At 42.9% G+C, this 13,459-nt stretch overlaps 1 protein-coding gene across 3 annotated transcripts in view; it reads left to right on the forward strand.

The window, feature by feature from the left end:
- SCAMP1 (secretory carrier membrane protein 1) overlaps positions 1 to 13,459 on the forward strand; it is a 67,349-nt gene that overhangs the window by 36,022 nt on the left and 17,868 nt on the right. For 2 of the 3 annotated variants that reach the window (XM_077462591.1, XM_077462592.1), the window contains exons 2-5: positions 5,155 to 5,232; positions 7,701 to 7,802; positions 7,906 to 8,017; positions 9,384 to 9,512. In XM_077462591.1, coding sequence (XP_077318717.1) covers positions 5,155 to 5,232; positions 7,701 to 7,802; positions 7,906 to 8,017; positions 9,384 to 9,512 — 421 coding nt within the window. Of the gene's footprint in view, positions 1 to 1,648; positions 1,778 to 5,154; positions 5,233 to 7,700; positions 7,803 to 7,905; positions 8,018 to 9,383; positions 9,513 to 13,459 lie in introns of those variants that run through there. The other variant, XM_077462590.1, reaches the window with a different exon arrangement.

The raw sequence follows: 13,459 nt of genomic DNA on the forward strand, positions 1-13,459 counted from the left end.
GCTTGAATCGTAAATTCTCCTCTGCATTTGCAGGGATTTCCTCTCTTCCGGGTTTGGCTGTGAGACAGGAAGTGAAGGGAAATCTCCCCAATGGTACAAAAAATCTGAAGAATTTTAACCCTCCTGTACTCTATCCAAACTGAATTTTTTTTTTTTTTGTGGAAAAGATCTTTACATGTTTCCTTACTTGGCCTACTAAGCCCAATAAGCTTTCATGGAAATAATTAGTCGATGGGTGTAGTTACTTTTTCCTCCAGCACTATGAATATTTTATGGGTGTGCTCAATAAAGCCATGAGAAATCCGTTATTTGTGTTTTATCAATTTAAGCACATTGTGTTTGTCTCTATGGGTTTTGTATTGTTGTAACTTAAAGGAGTTTTCTAGCATTCTATGCATGAAGGGTAAAAACCTTCTGTGCTGCACCTACCCCCCCCCCCCCATAATTTTTATTTTTTTCCCATAATCATACTTGCCTAGGTGGATGCAGCATCGAGAACCGAGTGATCAAATATTGCCAATGGGTCGGTTCTCACAGCTCCCAGAACAGAGAGCTGCTACCTATCAGTCAGCAGCTCTCTGCTCCACAAACCGCCCCCCTCCCCGCGCACTCACTGGAGCTCTGAGCTGTGGAGGGGCGGGGAGCAGCTCGCTGAGAAGGGTGTCAGTGACTTCAGTCCAGTTTCTGCTGAAAACGGGTCACAAGAGTGCAAAACGAATTGCACTTCTGTGACTCATAGGAGAAGCCCAGCCAAATTAGCTTAGGCTGTACTTCTCCTTTAACCCCCTAAGGCTAGCTGTTGATTTCAACAAATCAGTCTATTCCACCATCTAGGCGTAATATCCTGCAGGGTACCCCTGCCAGACATTTTTTTTCAGACACCCACAGCTTTCTGACTACCTGAAAAATGACTAAATCTGATAGCATGCAGTCCCTGTTTGACCAGCAACTTTCTACCTGGCTCTTCTGCGTGTGTGTGTGTGCGCGTGCGCGTGTGTGTGTGTGCGTGTGTGTGTGCGTGTGTGTGTGCGTGTGTGTGTGCGTGTGTGCGTGTGTGCGTGCGTGTGTGCGTGCGTGTGCGTGTGTGTGTGCGTGTGTGTGTGCGTGTGTGTGTGCGTGTGTGTGTGCGTGTGTGTGTGCGTGCGTGTGTGCGTGTGTGCGTGTGTGTGTGCGTGTGTGTGTGCGTGTGTGTGTGTGCGCGTGTGTGTGTGTGCGTGTGTGCGCGTGCGTGTGTGCGTGCGTGCGCGCGTGTGTGTGTGCGTGCGTGCGCGCGTGTGTGTGTGTGTGTTTTTTTAGGTCAAGCTGGGTGGTGCTAACAGGGCCACCCACAGCTTGAACTTTGGCCGTTTTATAAAGCATCAGTCAAAATGTGAGCCGTGTATGGCTGTAGCTGGGCATTGTGTGGCAATGACAAGTGGGCAAGTAGGGAGGAAAGCCTGCCGGAGTACAGGGGCAGTACAAAATGCCAGTAATGTTGGCTGTTTTCTCCGTAATTTCTAATAATTTCCAGTGTACTTTATCTAGCATCAGTTCAATGAGAGCCGCTGCAGTGCATTTAGCTTGGTCTGTGTGCCACTCATTATCTAAGAGAATGTGATGCTGGAGGATTATTCCGTGTCATCTGGTATTCTTATCTGAGATAACAACTGAAGCAGGTCAGCAAATGATCACTGCCTGCAGAACAAGCAAACCTTCAACAAGCAGAGTAGAAAAAGAACAGACTCTGGATTCTTCATCCGATGGAGAAATCCTTGAACACAAAGTCCAACCACCCATGGTATGTTAGCTTTAATATCTCACTGCAGCCAGATTGGGTAGATCATATGACTGCATAATATAATTGGCTTGGCCATGTTTCCATAGAGATGATTAGGGTCTGTCTTTACTAGTCAGCATAAATAGTGGGAATGTTACGTAATGAAGTTGACGTACTTTGCTTTTTACTTTCGTGCTACTTTAAAGAGCTCTGAATATACGCAGTGTCTTCCATATATTAGTGGTTATGTTAATTTTTTGTAAGACTTGTGCCTTCCATGATCTCATCTGCAGGTAATTAGTAAGTTAATGCTAAAAAGCTTTTCACAGCTGACTGATGAGACTGTTGTACATCAGTCTAGTTATTGATTCACAAGGACATTTAAGCACAAGTGACCTGCAAGGATTGGTGTTTTTATGGTGAGCGTTGGTGCGACACTACAGTTCCACAGGGGTTTTTTTTTTTCATGCATTTGATCAGTGAATTAAGTTGGATTTAAATGGTAAGTTGAATCCATTGAAGAGATCTGCTGGTTCTAGAACCTTGCTGCTTCTGCTACAATACTCCACTGTATTGCTGCACCCTTCTGTATGTTGCACTCTCTGTACATTGCATTCTTAGGACTACTTTACTATATAATATGAAGGGAATTTATTAAAACTGCAGCATTGCATGGCAACCAATAAGCCTCCAACTTTCCATTTTCAAAGCTTATCTGAATATCACATGGAAGCAGTGATGTTCGATCATGGCTGTTTTTAATGCAGTGCCGTCTGAGGGCCTAAAGATCACGATAATTCAATATTGCATTGCGGCCCTATCCCTCGCACACAGATTTCGTTTTTGTACATGATATATTTAAAGTCTTTACAGTTTTTTTGTTGAGTAACATTATTCTGAATTTGTTCAGCAATTTTTAGAAAAACACTGGTGAACCTCTGTCCATCTTTACTTCTGAGACACTCTGATTATCTAAGATGCCCTTTTATACTCCATCATGTTACTGACCTGACCTACTGAGCTGTTCTTCCAGCTCCTTGTTAGTACCACTTTGTCATCTTTTTGTTGTCCTGTCCCAACTTTGAGACGTGTTGCTGCCATCAATTTCAAAATTACTTTTTCTTTCTTAAACATTTTCGGAAAATGTCTCAGTTTAAACATTTGCCATTATCTGGGACACTCCCTGGAACTGAAAAAGATGGTGGGACTTGAGACAGATTCCTGTACGTATCAGTAAGGGTGTATAGGAAAAGGGGAGAAGTTTGATCACTCAATCACTCTTGCTTTGGTGTTTAAGCTCTTCAGAGAGCATTTGACAGGCAGTGAGGCCTGCCTTAACCCCTTGAACCCCACACTAGCATGCCACAACCACGTGCATTGTGCTCGGTGTTGGTCACTTGCAGGGTGTCCCCTTTCACTTGAATGGAGCCCATTTCGGCAGGCGTTAGACCCCCTGTAAGCGCCGAGTTAGAATTCTTGCCGTATCGTGTACACCCCTGTTCTTTGCCTCAGCAGCTAAAGGGGAAGCCGTTGAAGGGTGGTAAAAAAGTGCCTCAAGCACGAGATTTTATTGCCGCCCAAAAGCACTAGTGTGAATAAGTCCGTACAGGCAGGGAATAAAGGAGAGTAGTGGAAACGTAGCCATAATCCACTCCCAAGGACTTAAAGCGGGATTCCGCTCTTTTTCCGCTCTTTCCGTGCTCTGGCGTTTTCCATTTTAAGTGTGGGCGTTTGAAGCCCACAGACATTTACTTCCTGTATATCGATGACGCTCGGCTCCCAGCATGCTCCGCTCCATCTAGCGCATGCTCAGTGATAGCAATGGTAATGGCAGATACAGCTGCCTGCCCACTTTAAAAATGGCAAATTTGGACACGCCCTCGTCACGTGACCGGCGTCCTAACGAAATCTCACGAGATTTCGCAATTTCATTGTCCCCCCATGGATTCTTGGGAAATAGCTTAGAAATTTCCCAGGGACCATTGCCAGGACGATAACCACGCCTACTCCCACGGGAGGACAACCCGGAAGTCAGCAGAAACATCTGAAATAAAAGGTAAGTAAAGAATATTTTTTTTTTCAGGGTTCATTTAGGTAAGTATTCTATCTTGTGATTTTAATAATATGAAGTTTAATTTTTAGGTACCAAACCGCTTTAAAGATCGTTTTTGTTGCTTAATTGTCTCAAAGATGTGATACAATAAGTACACATGCAAAACAATTTACTCCAAAGAAGGTAGAGGTCTTATTTATTGGCACTTTCATTGTCACTGATATGGTTTTCAGATCACCACCAGTTTGAGGCTGTGTATTATACGGACAATAAAGAATGCCTTTTCAATTCTAAATTTTTTTTGCTGTTTGATTTTAAAGAGCACATAGTCCATGCAGAAGATTTTGCTGAATAAATAATCATTGGGAAGGTCAGTGACTGTGTTTAGAAAATGGAAAAGTGCCAGGGCAAGGTTCCTGCTTGATGTATTGGCTTTGCTGCCAAGACAGATAAAATGGTCGATCCCCAGAATTTGTAAAACTGTCTTTTGACTTCACTTGTGTCAGCAGTTTGAGAGGCAATTTGTTTTATTAAATTTCCTCTGGGTTACTTTAAACATTTGTTAGTGACCCCTTTATGTTACTGGTCAGCCCTGCTTGATTTTTAGCTCATCAGTCACCAAGTGGTCCGTGTAGTATTAATGGTCCACAGGAAATATTTGATGGTCACCAAAGGGGGGGGGGAGAGGTCTTGTGCAAATAAACATTGTGACGGATGTATACCGCCCGATGTTCTCAATGCGTCTTGACAGTCATTGCTGTCAGCATGTATTGATACCCTGTGCCTCCTCTGTAGTTACGGCTCCTATGAACCCAGAGGGAAGTGCCGGGAGTAGTGCAGAGAGCGGGAGGTAAAGGAGGAGGGGACTTTCAATGGGAGGGAGCATGTTGTAAGACAGCAGTGTGCAGGGGGGGGGGGGTGGGGGGGGCAGAGAGCCAGGCCATTGTGTGTGTGTGTGTGTGTGTGTGTGTGTGTGTGTGTGTGTGTATAAGGCAGCAGTGTGATTCAGGGGGAGGGGGCAGAGAGCTGGAGCATTGTGCATGTATATGGCATGTAAACGACATGTTGGTGGTCCACAGGATTCAAAATTGTGAGTTTAGTGGTCCATGAGGTCCAAAAGGTTAGCGGCCACTGTTTTAGCTGTATAGAGTTTCGGCACTTATGTGGCTGAATGGTCTTTTCACAGCACTGGCTGCAGGGTGGAATGACAAATCTTAATTTAAGACAGTTGTAATCCATTTAAAAAAATATATAGTGGCAGGTAGCAGCTGACATACATGTGTGCTGTAAGAATAGGATAGTAATTTCCAGTGTCGTGTACTAAATAATGTCCCCTCTCCCACAGGATCCTTCGGTTACACAGGTGACCAGAAATGTACCCCCTGGGTTAGAAGAGTATAATCCATTTTCGGATTCCAAAACCGTAAGTCTGCTCCATATGTTCTCTCAAGGTCAAAGAGGATCTGCAGTTTTTGCAGTATGCTGAAATGAATGAATTTAGCAAAAGTAATCGCTTCCCTTGTGTTTCTGTGGAATTTGTGTAATGTTAAGCTCCACTTTTCTATTGTGAAAGAGGCACTGTCACATTGAATTCTAGTAGTATGAAACCCTCAGCATTTTTTACTTAATACATTGAGAGCAATAAAACTAGATTCCCCAGCAAACTTTGTTTAAATTCTTTCCCCAGCTCTTTTGAACTTTGTGTTACTTGCTCCTGCTCTCTCAGCGCTGCTTCCCTGCGCTTCTGATCTTCCAAGAGAGTGGACAGCAGTGCAGTCCTTATTCAGGCTGTACTTGGAGAAGGGGAGATGAGAGGAGCAGGCAAATGCCTTTCAATCCTAGGCTATGGGGCTGTGTGTTTCATGCCCACAGTTTAGAGTGATACAACTTTAGTCTCTACATTTAAGGGTTACTCCGTAGGATGCTACAAGAGAAAGGAGCCTTTGTAAAACCAGATACCTGGAGTGCAGCCGTCATGGCACCCGCTTAAAATGGTTGTAAACCCTTACATTTATCCAGTGAAGTGAACAGCCTCAGATGTTACACAGATGAAACCAATCCTCCTGTGTAGGTTTTACTTGTTTATCTGCAGTCTTCTCTTTTCTACACCCCTTCAAAAGTGCAGATCATGTTAAAAAATCTTTCTAAATCTGTCAGCAGCAAAGGAGAGGGGGTGGAGAGACTGCAGTTAGTGTGTGGGAGCTGATTGGAGGAAAGGCAAACAGCCCCCGCCACACAGCAGAACTACTGTGTTGTGAATAGATGAGCTCCGTTCTGAGCTCTCTCCCACTCCAACCCCCCCCTCATGGCGCAAATTTTATCTTGTGTGTTCGGAATACTTCTCAGAAGTGAATCATGCTGATAAGAGGAACAAAGCAGCAGAGAGAAACACTCCGCTTCGGAGAGAGATAAGTAAACACTGCAGAGTTATGTGCTTTGCTCAGATCCCATGACTGGGGTTTACAACCATTTTAGGCTGGGCAAGGATTAAAGAATGCAGCAGCTGCATACTACATGAATACATCTACTGTTGAAAGTGCTTTAAAACTGAGGGATTAATGGCACTTTAAAGGACAAGTTCGCCTTTAAAAAAAAATATATATAAAATAAACACACACCCTTTTGCAGGTTAAAAAAAAAAGTGTATTTATTTATTTTACTTGGAGCCTGTAAAGCATTGCACCAGCGATCAGCAGATTGTGGGTGTCATGCAGGACTCCTGCAGACTTTTCAGTATATCTGTCTGCCAATATCTCATACAGGCAGGCAGATGCACACTGACAGGACAAGACCAGGAACTACCAGAATGCTCAACAGAGCTTTGGTAGTTGATTGAAACTACAAGCTGATGGCTGTAAAGGCTGTCGATAATCCCTGTGAATGAATGATGCGGCCAGATGGGGCCCTGCGCACAGCCACATTTTTTCTTTTTTTTTTTTAAATAGTGACAGTGGGGGAGAGGATCCCCCGCTTGCTGTCACTGGGGGCGGTGGCTGCCGCAGTGGGAACTTGTTATATGTTCCACTTTAAAAAGGGGTGGAACATGGCACGTGTTTCCAAAGATATACTTATTCTTTAGGTGTTCGTATTTTTGATACTGCTGGAGTGTAGGCACCAAAATACATGTCAATTGTTACAAATACTGGTTCTGCTCTGGCTTCTCTTCCCGTTTAGAACTGGGCCAGCCTGCTCCAATACTCAGCACTGTCTGCTCAACAATATATTGCCAAACATTACTGGGTTGAGACCTCCTATCCATTACCAGAGACTTTTTTTTTTTTATCCAATCAATACATTTAACTAGAGAATCCCTTTAAAGGAAATAAGCACCCCACCCATATATTTTCAGAGACTGTGGGATCCAATCTCCTTATATATTTAACTATCTAATGCATGTATTGGCTTTTGGAAGCTCTGTTTAATTTGTGCAGCCCATAAGTTATGCTGGGAACTTAGGTGCAGATATATCGGTGCTAAAAGCACATGCTTGCACCATAAAATGTATACCCCTCCTGCCCTTTTCCTCTGCATTCTGCTTGGTATATTGAAAAGTCTTGCAGATATATGCAGTCTGCACCAGAATCAGGCCCCTCTTGATAAAATTAGGACTTGCCAATCTTTGTTACTGATCATGCCTTGATCCCCTCCAAAGATTTTAGTTGAGGGACAGTTTTTCTGCAAGTATGGAGGTAGACAGTATCTCTACTGTACTGTGTGTAGGGTGGGTGTGTATGTAGTGCAGCTTAAATTATGACAAGGCTGACAATCTTTAGCATGCACGGATTCAGAGGACAGGATTATGTCTTATTTGGTGTCTTTTATTTGCACAGGCGATTGTATATAACTTTGAATATTACATTATGAATTTTTATTTTTTTATTTATTTTTTAGCCTCCACCAGAAAAAGTAAAAATGCCAACGGCAGCCCCCAGCACACAGCCAGCTATAATGAAGCCTACAGAAGAGCCTCCAGCATATACTCAAATTGCAAAAGTTAGTATACCTTTTTCTTCGCAGTTGGAATAACTTTCCAACATAAATCTGTCAAATCCCGATTATCTAAGATTTACGTGTAACTATGTTGAGTTATCCTTAGGAACATGCTCTGGCCCAAGCTGAACTCCTGAAGAGACAAGAGGAGTTGGAAAGGAAAGCAGCAGAATTGGATCGCAGGGAACGGGAGATCCAGAGCCTAAACCAACCTGGTGGTGAGCCTGTGTCATGTTTGCATCAATTTCTTTAGAATAAATTATTTCTAATAAACAATGCGGCCTTCATAGGTTGGATTTCAGGTGTAAGCCCAACTCCATCCATTTTTTTTTATTTTTTTTTAAGCAATGTCCTGAAAATAAAACTCACTGCAGTACCCATCCTATCTCTGATGCTGCAACCTCCCTCCCCACTGACTCATTGCCCTGTGATTCAGCGTCAGGCTTCTTTCATGTCCAGCAGCATTCAGATTACTTCATGTGAGTCTAGAGAATTGCGGTTCCGCCCTGTGGGAGTACATAGTGAAGCCCTTCTGGTCTCACAGGAGAATGTTGCATAGAATGTACAGTTATGTGTAATATTCAGGACACCCCCCCCCCCCCCCCCCCATAGGGGAGTGCAGATTTGGATAAAGTGGGAAATTATTAAAATAATTTCACCTTTTGTTTATTTTCCTTTTACATGGTGTCTTTGATTGGTGAAACAGAAAGTGAGGGGGAAAATTCACTTATGCCGGCCATAGACAGTTCGAATTAGAACCATGTGTGGTCAGGCTAAATGTACCAATTTCATTGATTTGATCAACTTGGGTACCACCAGCCTGCTGGATTTTACTTGCAATTTCTCGCTAGCGGCTGCTATAGCTGCTAGCAATAATCACTGTCTAATCACAGCAGGGACATCGTCCACTGCCCTCCCCTGCCAAGGGAATACAATGTATCAGCAGGAGGGATTCCCCTGTCGGCACTGTCTGTGTTGATGAGGGAATCGTGCAAAATTCTTTCTTCCAACTCTTTGTAAGAAAGAAAGTTGCACTGGCTATGGCCAGCCTCAGACTGTTGTCACCAGAAGAGGTGTGTCTCCATTAGGTTTTTGCAGACAACTGCTACTTTTTGGATTGCTTATCCCTTTGTCTCCTGATAACAAAGGTCATCAGGAGGAATAGAGAAGCAAAGGAGATGGAGAAAGCAAGAAAAAACCTGAAATCTGCTTTAATACTTCCAAATTCTATCCACACTTAAAACTATAAGTTTTAGCGTGAACGTTAAAACTACCTGAACACTTTTAGGGCCTGCCCATATATCCATATTGAGTCCTAAGCTAATGTACAGGCAGCCAAAGGCAAGACTGTGAAGGTGTTACATTGCGCAATCTCATTAAAAGCTGATGTTAAAGCTTATGGAAGCCGAAGTCAGTGTTTGATTAGATGTGCACATTCTTATTTTGCATTTTCAGGATGGTCAGGTGGGAAAAGTTTACAAAATGTTCTTAAAATGTAACCTCTACTTTATCTGTGTATTTAGCAGTTGGCTAGATTGTTGCTTCTTTGTCTATAATAACATAATGCCAATTTTCATCTTATAGGAAGAAAGAATAATTGGCCACCACTTCCTGCAAACTTCCCAGTTGGTCCATGTTTTTACCAAGACTTCTCAGTGGATATTCCTGTGGAATTTCAGAAGACTGTGAAGATTATGTACTACCTGTGGATGTGTAAGTATGGCAGGAAGACAGTGGGCTGTCATGTCCAATATGCACAATAATTTGTTTTTCCCTTATAGAAAAATGGGAGGGATGAGTTTCATGCGAGTTGGCAATAGGGGATTTTCTGTAGTATTTGGAAAGAATAGCAGAGAACTGAGTGGAGCTGTAAAGTTTTACCATTTGTTTCCTGTCTAGGAGCCATATTGTTTTTTCCACTTTTGCAAGTTTTACTCAAGTGGAAACAAATTGATGCTCTCTATTCTGCACCTTACGCTCAGCTTTTTATACAATGCAGAGTAAGTTGGAGGTCAGGATTTGTTAATTGTAGGTTAATTAATTCCTGTTAGTTAATTTGCCATAAGTGGCAAAATGGTTAAAGAGAAAATTTCTATGCATTTTAAGACCCAAAATTATGAAAGTATAACCAGACAGGTGATGGTGAATTGGAAACACTGTGACCCAAAAAAATAAAATTGATCCCCTGCAAGTTAAAGTGGTTCTAAAGGCAGAAGAATGTTTAAATCAATGCAAACCTTCTGCAAAATACTTACTTGGACCCCTATCGTGATCCAGCGATGCGCCACGAGAGCAGAGGCTCCTTCTCTCCTCATTGACTCGGACACAGCAGACATTGTTGTCTATCGCAGCCAGTGAAGAGGGAGAATGGTGTTGGGCCGGGCCATGCTCTGTCTCGGGAGCAAGCATGCTTCAGTGCCCTCACGCTTGAATGCAGCTTGCTATGGAGACACTGGGTGGGGAGGGGAAACGCCAGGAGCGCTGGCGGGGGACCAGAGAAGGCAAGTATACCAGATTTGTTATTTTCAAGCAATAATTGAGCCTGTAGCATTACTTTGATGTAATGATGTGCTAATATGCACTGCATACTAGCACATTATGAAGGACTTACCTGTAAAACAGATCCCTCCAGCAGCGTGGTGTCACCAGTGACAGGGATTCCATCTTCACTCAGTCTTCCTTCTGACCGTTTGAATGGCAGAGCCGTGATGATGTAATTCCTGTCCATACAGAGTGCATTGCCCATAGGCCGGTGACATAACCAGCTACTGCACACCTGAATATCTCCTAAATGGTGCACATAGCAGATAGTCACTGTACCTGCAGGTAAGCCTTATTATTGGCTTACCTATAGGTACAACTTAAAAAGCTGAGTTTACTACAGCTTTAACTGGACCAAAATGCCATTCACTTTTGCACTGTGAACACAACAGATTCATCCAAAAACTATATATAACATATAATACTATAATAACATATCTTGAATACATCATAAATATAGTAAGCATTCCAGAGGGTAAGGCAGTGAGCAGTGTGCGCATGATAGGAGTGGCAGAAGTATATGCAAAAGTAAGGGTAAGGGAGTTTGACAACAGCTAATATGTGGAGGAGAGGATTTGAAGTGACTGGTTGGGATGGGGGAGCAATAATGGGGAGAGGTACCAGAGAATATAGGAGCATTTGCACTCGGACACGCACACGCTTTTTTGATGTACGTTATCTGTCATATTGCATAGCCAAGTGCTGATCTCATTTCAGCACTTGGCCATTTTAACAGCATCCTATGTATCTTGCTCACCAATTGTGATAGAGACTGCTGTGGTCCTCCTTGTGTCCCCTACTTGAAGCTGGCTGGACAACTACTCCTTTAAAGCAGAAGTAAAACCATCTATAAAACTGTTTCATTTCCAGCACGTGCTCTCAACCAAACTGTCAAACCAATGGTTGGTGTCATAACTTTTCACATGTGCAGCATCATGGCAGTTGTAGATTAAACAGAGGCAAAGATGGCCGCTTCCCTGGCTGAAAACAATAGGGGGGTTTACTTACACTTTAACTCTCTCAGTATAACATGGTTAATTACCATCATTATGCTTAGCAGTTAAAGCATATCTAAACCCCAAAACAAAAATACAACAGATTTTAGCTTACCGGTACTTAGGCGTGGTGTCTAGGTTTCTTTTCTTATTCAGGCCTTTTTCCCTCTCTTTTTACCTGGTTGTCCTGAAAACACACTTTAAGCCCATGGGTGGTTTTGTTCACAGTATATATGGAGAAGGCAATGGCTGGACCTCCAACATGTCTGCCTCTGTTCTTTTCCCTTACATGGTATATTGATGAGACTCACAGATTACACCAGCCTTTGTCAACTGAGGTGGTGCGACACTCTAGGGTGTCACTTGAGGTTGTTAGGGGTGCCTTGGCATCTTGGTTGAGAGAGGCTGTCAGATCAGATAGCTCCCGCTCAACTGAACTGTACATTGCTGCAGCAGGAGCTCAGTCAGGACAGTGAAATTAAAGCAGTGGAAGGGGTAGGCGGCTTCCTCAGTCCTGAGCTCTCCGCCTCCCTCTACAGGGCAGTACTTGGCAGTCCAGTACCCAGTGTGTGCACAGGTGCAGTACTACAATTTATTTATGTGTATGCCTTTTTAGGGCCCATTCATAACAGCTTGTATTAATAATCCTTGCCCTGATTCACTTTTCAGAGTCGTCTGACAGGTGGTGAAGAGGCTAAATGTCTTCTCACCGCCTTTTACTCTAAATGCAGCACCACTGTGTCATATACAGCTGGGTGTAGGGCAGTCCATTAATGTCACTGGACTTCCCTACCTACAGACACAGGAAAAACAATTTTTTTATTTATCTTTACAGATGTGCGTACTTGGCTTTCGGGTGTTATACTGGGATGATGCCCGCAGCTGCAGGCATCCCGGTACCGTTTTTTAGAGCAGGCGATTGGCTATCCAGGGATAACAACCAATGTGGCTAAAAGCCGCTCGGCTGTTATCCCGGAGGAGTGGGAGGGGACGCTGTCTCTCACCGCTTTTCCCGGGCCTCCCGGTGGCAGGGGAGGCCCGATCAACAATCCGCCGCTTCTGGCGGCTAGGAACAGACTGGAATGAAGCCTGAAAATGCTTCTTTCCAGCCTCCTGATTGTAAACAGGGAGGCGGGGTCACTTCCTGTTTATGCGGCTGCCAATGCACAGGTTTTAAAAAACAATACAGAGTATTCAGAATTGCTGAAAATGGCGATCTGAATACTTTGAAGTGCAAAGGAGGGATCGGGGGTCTAAAGAGTACCTGTCGCCACCTATTACTGTCACAAGGGATGTTTACATTCCTTGTGACCGCAATAAAAATGATCAAAATTTTTATTTATTTTTTCAAACACAACTTAATAATATAAAAATAAATAAGAAAAAAACAAACCATTTTTTAAAAGCGCCCCCATCCCCGTGAGCTCGCGCAGCAAAGAAAACGCTTACGCAAGTCGCTCCCGCATATGTAAACGGTGTTCAAATCACACATGTGAGGTATTACCGTGATCGTCAGAGCGAGAGCAATAATTCTAGCACTAGTCCTCCTCTAACTCTAACCTGGTAACCGTAAAATTTTTTTAAAGAGTCACCTTTAATTTTTAGGTACCGTAGTTTGTTGACCATTGCACGAGTGCGTGTAATTATAAAGCATGACATGTTTGGTATCTATTTACTTGGCGTAACATCATCTTTCACATTATACAAAAAAATTGGGTTAACTTTACTGTTTTTTTTTTTTTTTTTTATCCATTAAAGTGTCTCTTTTCCCAAAATGTTGCGTTTAAAACACTGCTGCATAAATACTGTGGCATAAAATATTGCAACAATCACTATTTCACTCTCTAGGGTCTCTGCTAAAATATATATATATATTGTTTGGACGCTGTAAGTAATTTTCTAGCAAGAAATCCGGATTTTAACTTGTACAAACCAAATGTCAGAAATGGGCTTGGTCATGAAAGGGTTAAAGCAACTGTGGGAATATACTATAAATTTTTTTAGCATAAAGGCAGCGGATCTTTCAGATATACAGTGAATATAAAAAGTCTACACACCCCTGTTAAAATGTCAGGTTTCTGTGATGTAAAAAAAAAAAGAGACAAAGACAAATCATTTCAGAAC

This window comes from Lithobates pipiens, unplaced genomic scaffold (genome assembly GCF_037356315.1).
Source record: "Lithobates pipiens isolate NorthernLeopardFrog02 unplaced genomic scaffold, aLitPip1_a1.2 Scaffold_3, whole genome shotgun sequence".
Classification (NCBI taxonomy): Eukaryota; Metazoa; Chordata; class Amphibia; order Anura; family Ranidae; genus Lithobates; species Lithobates pipiens.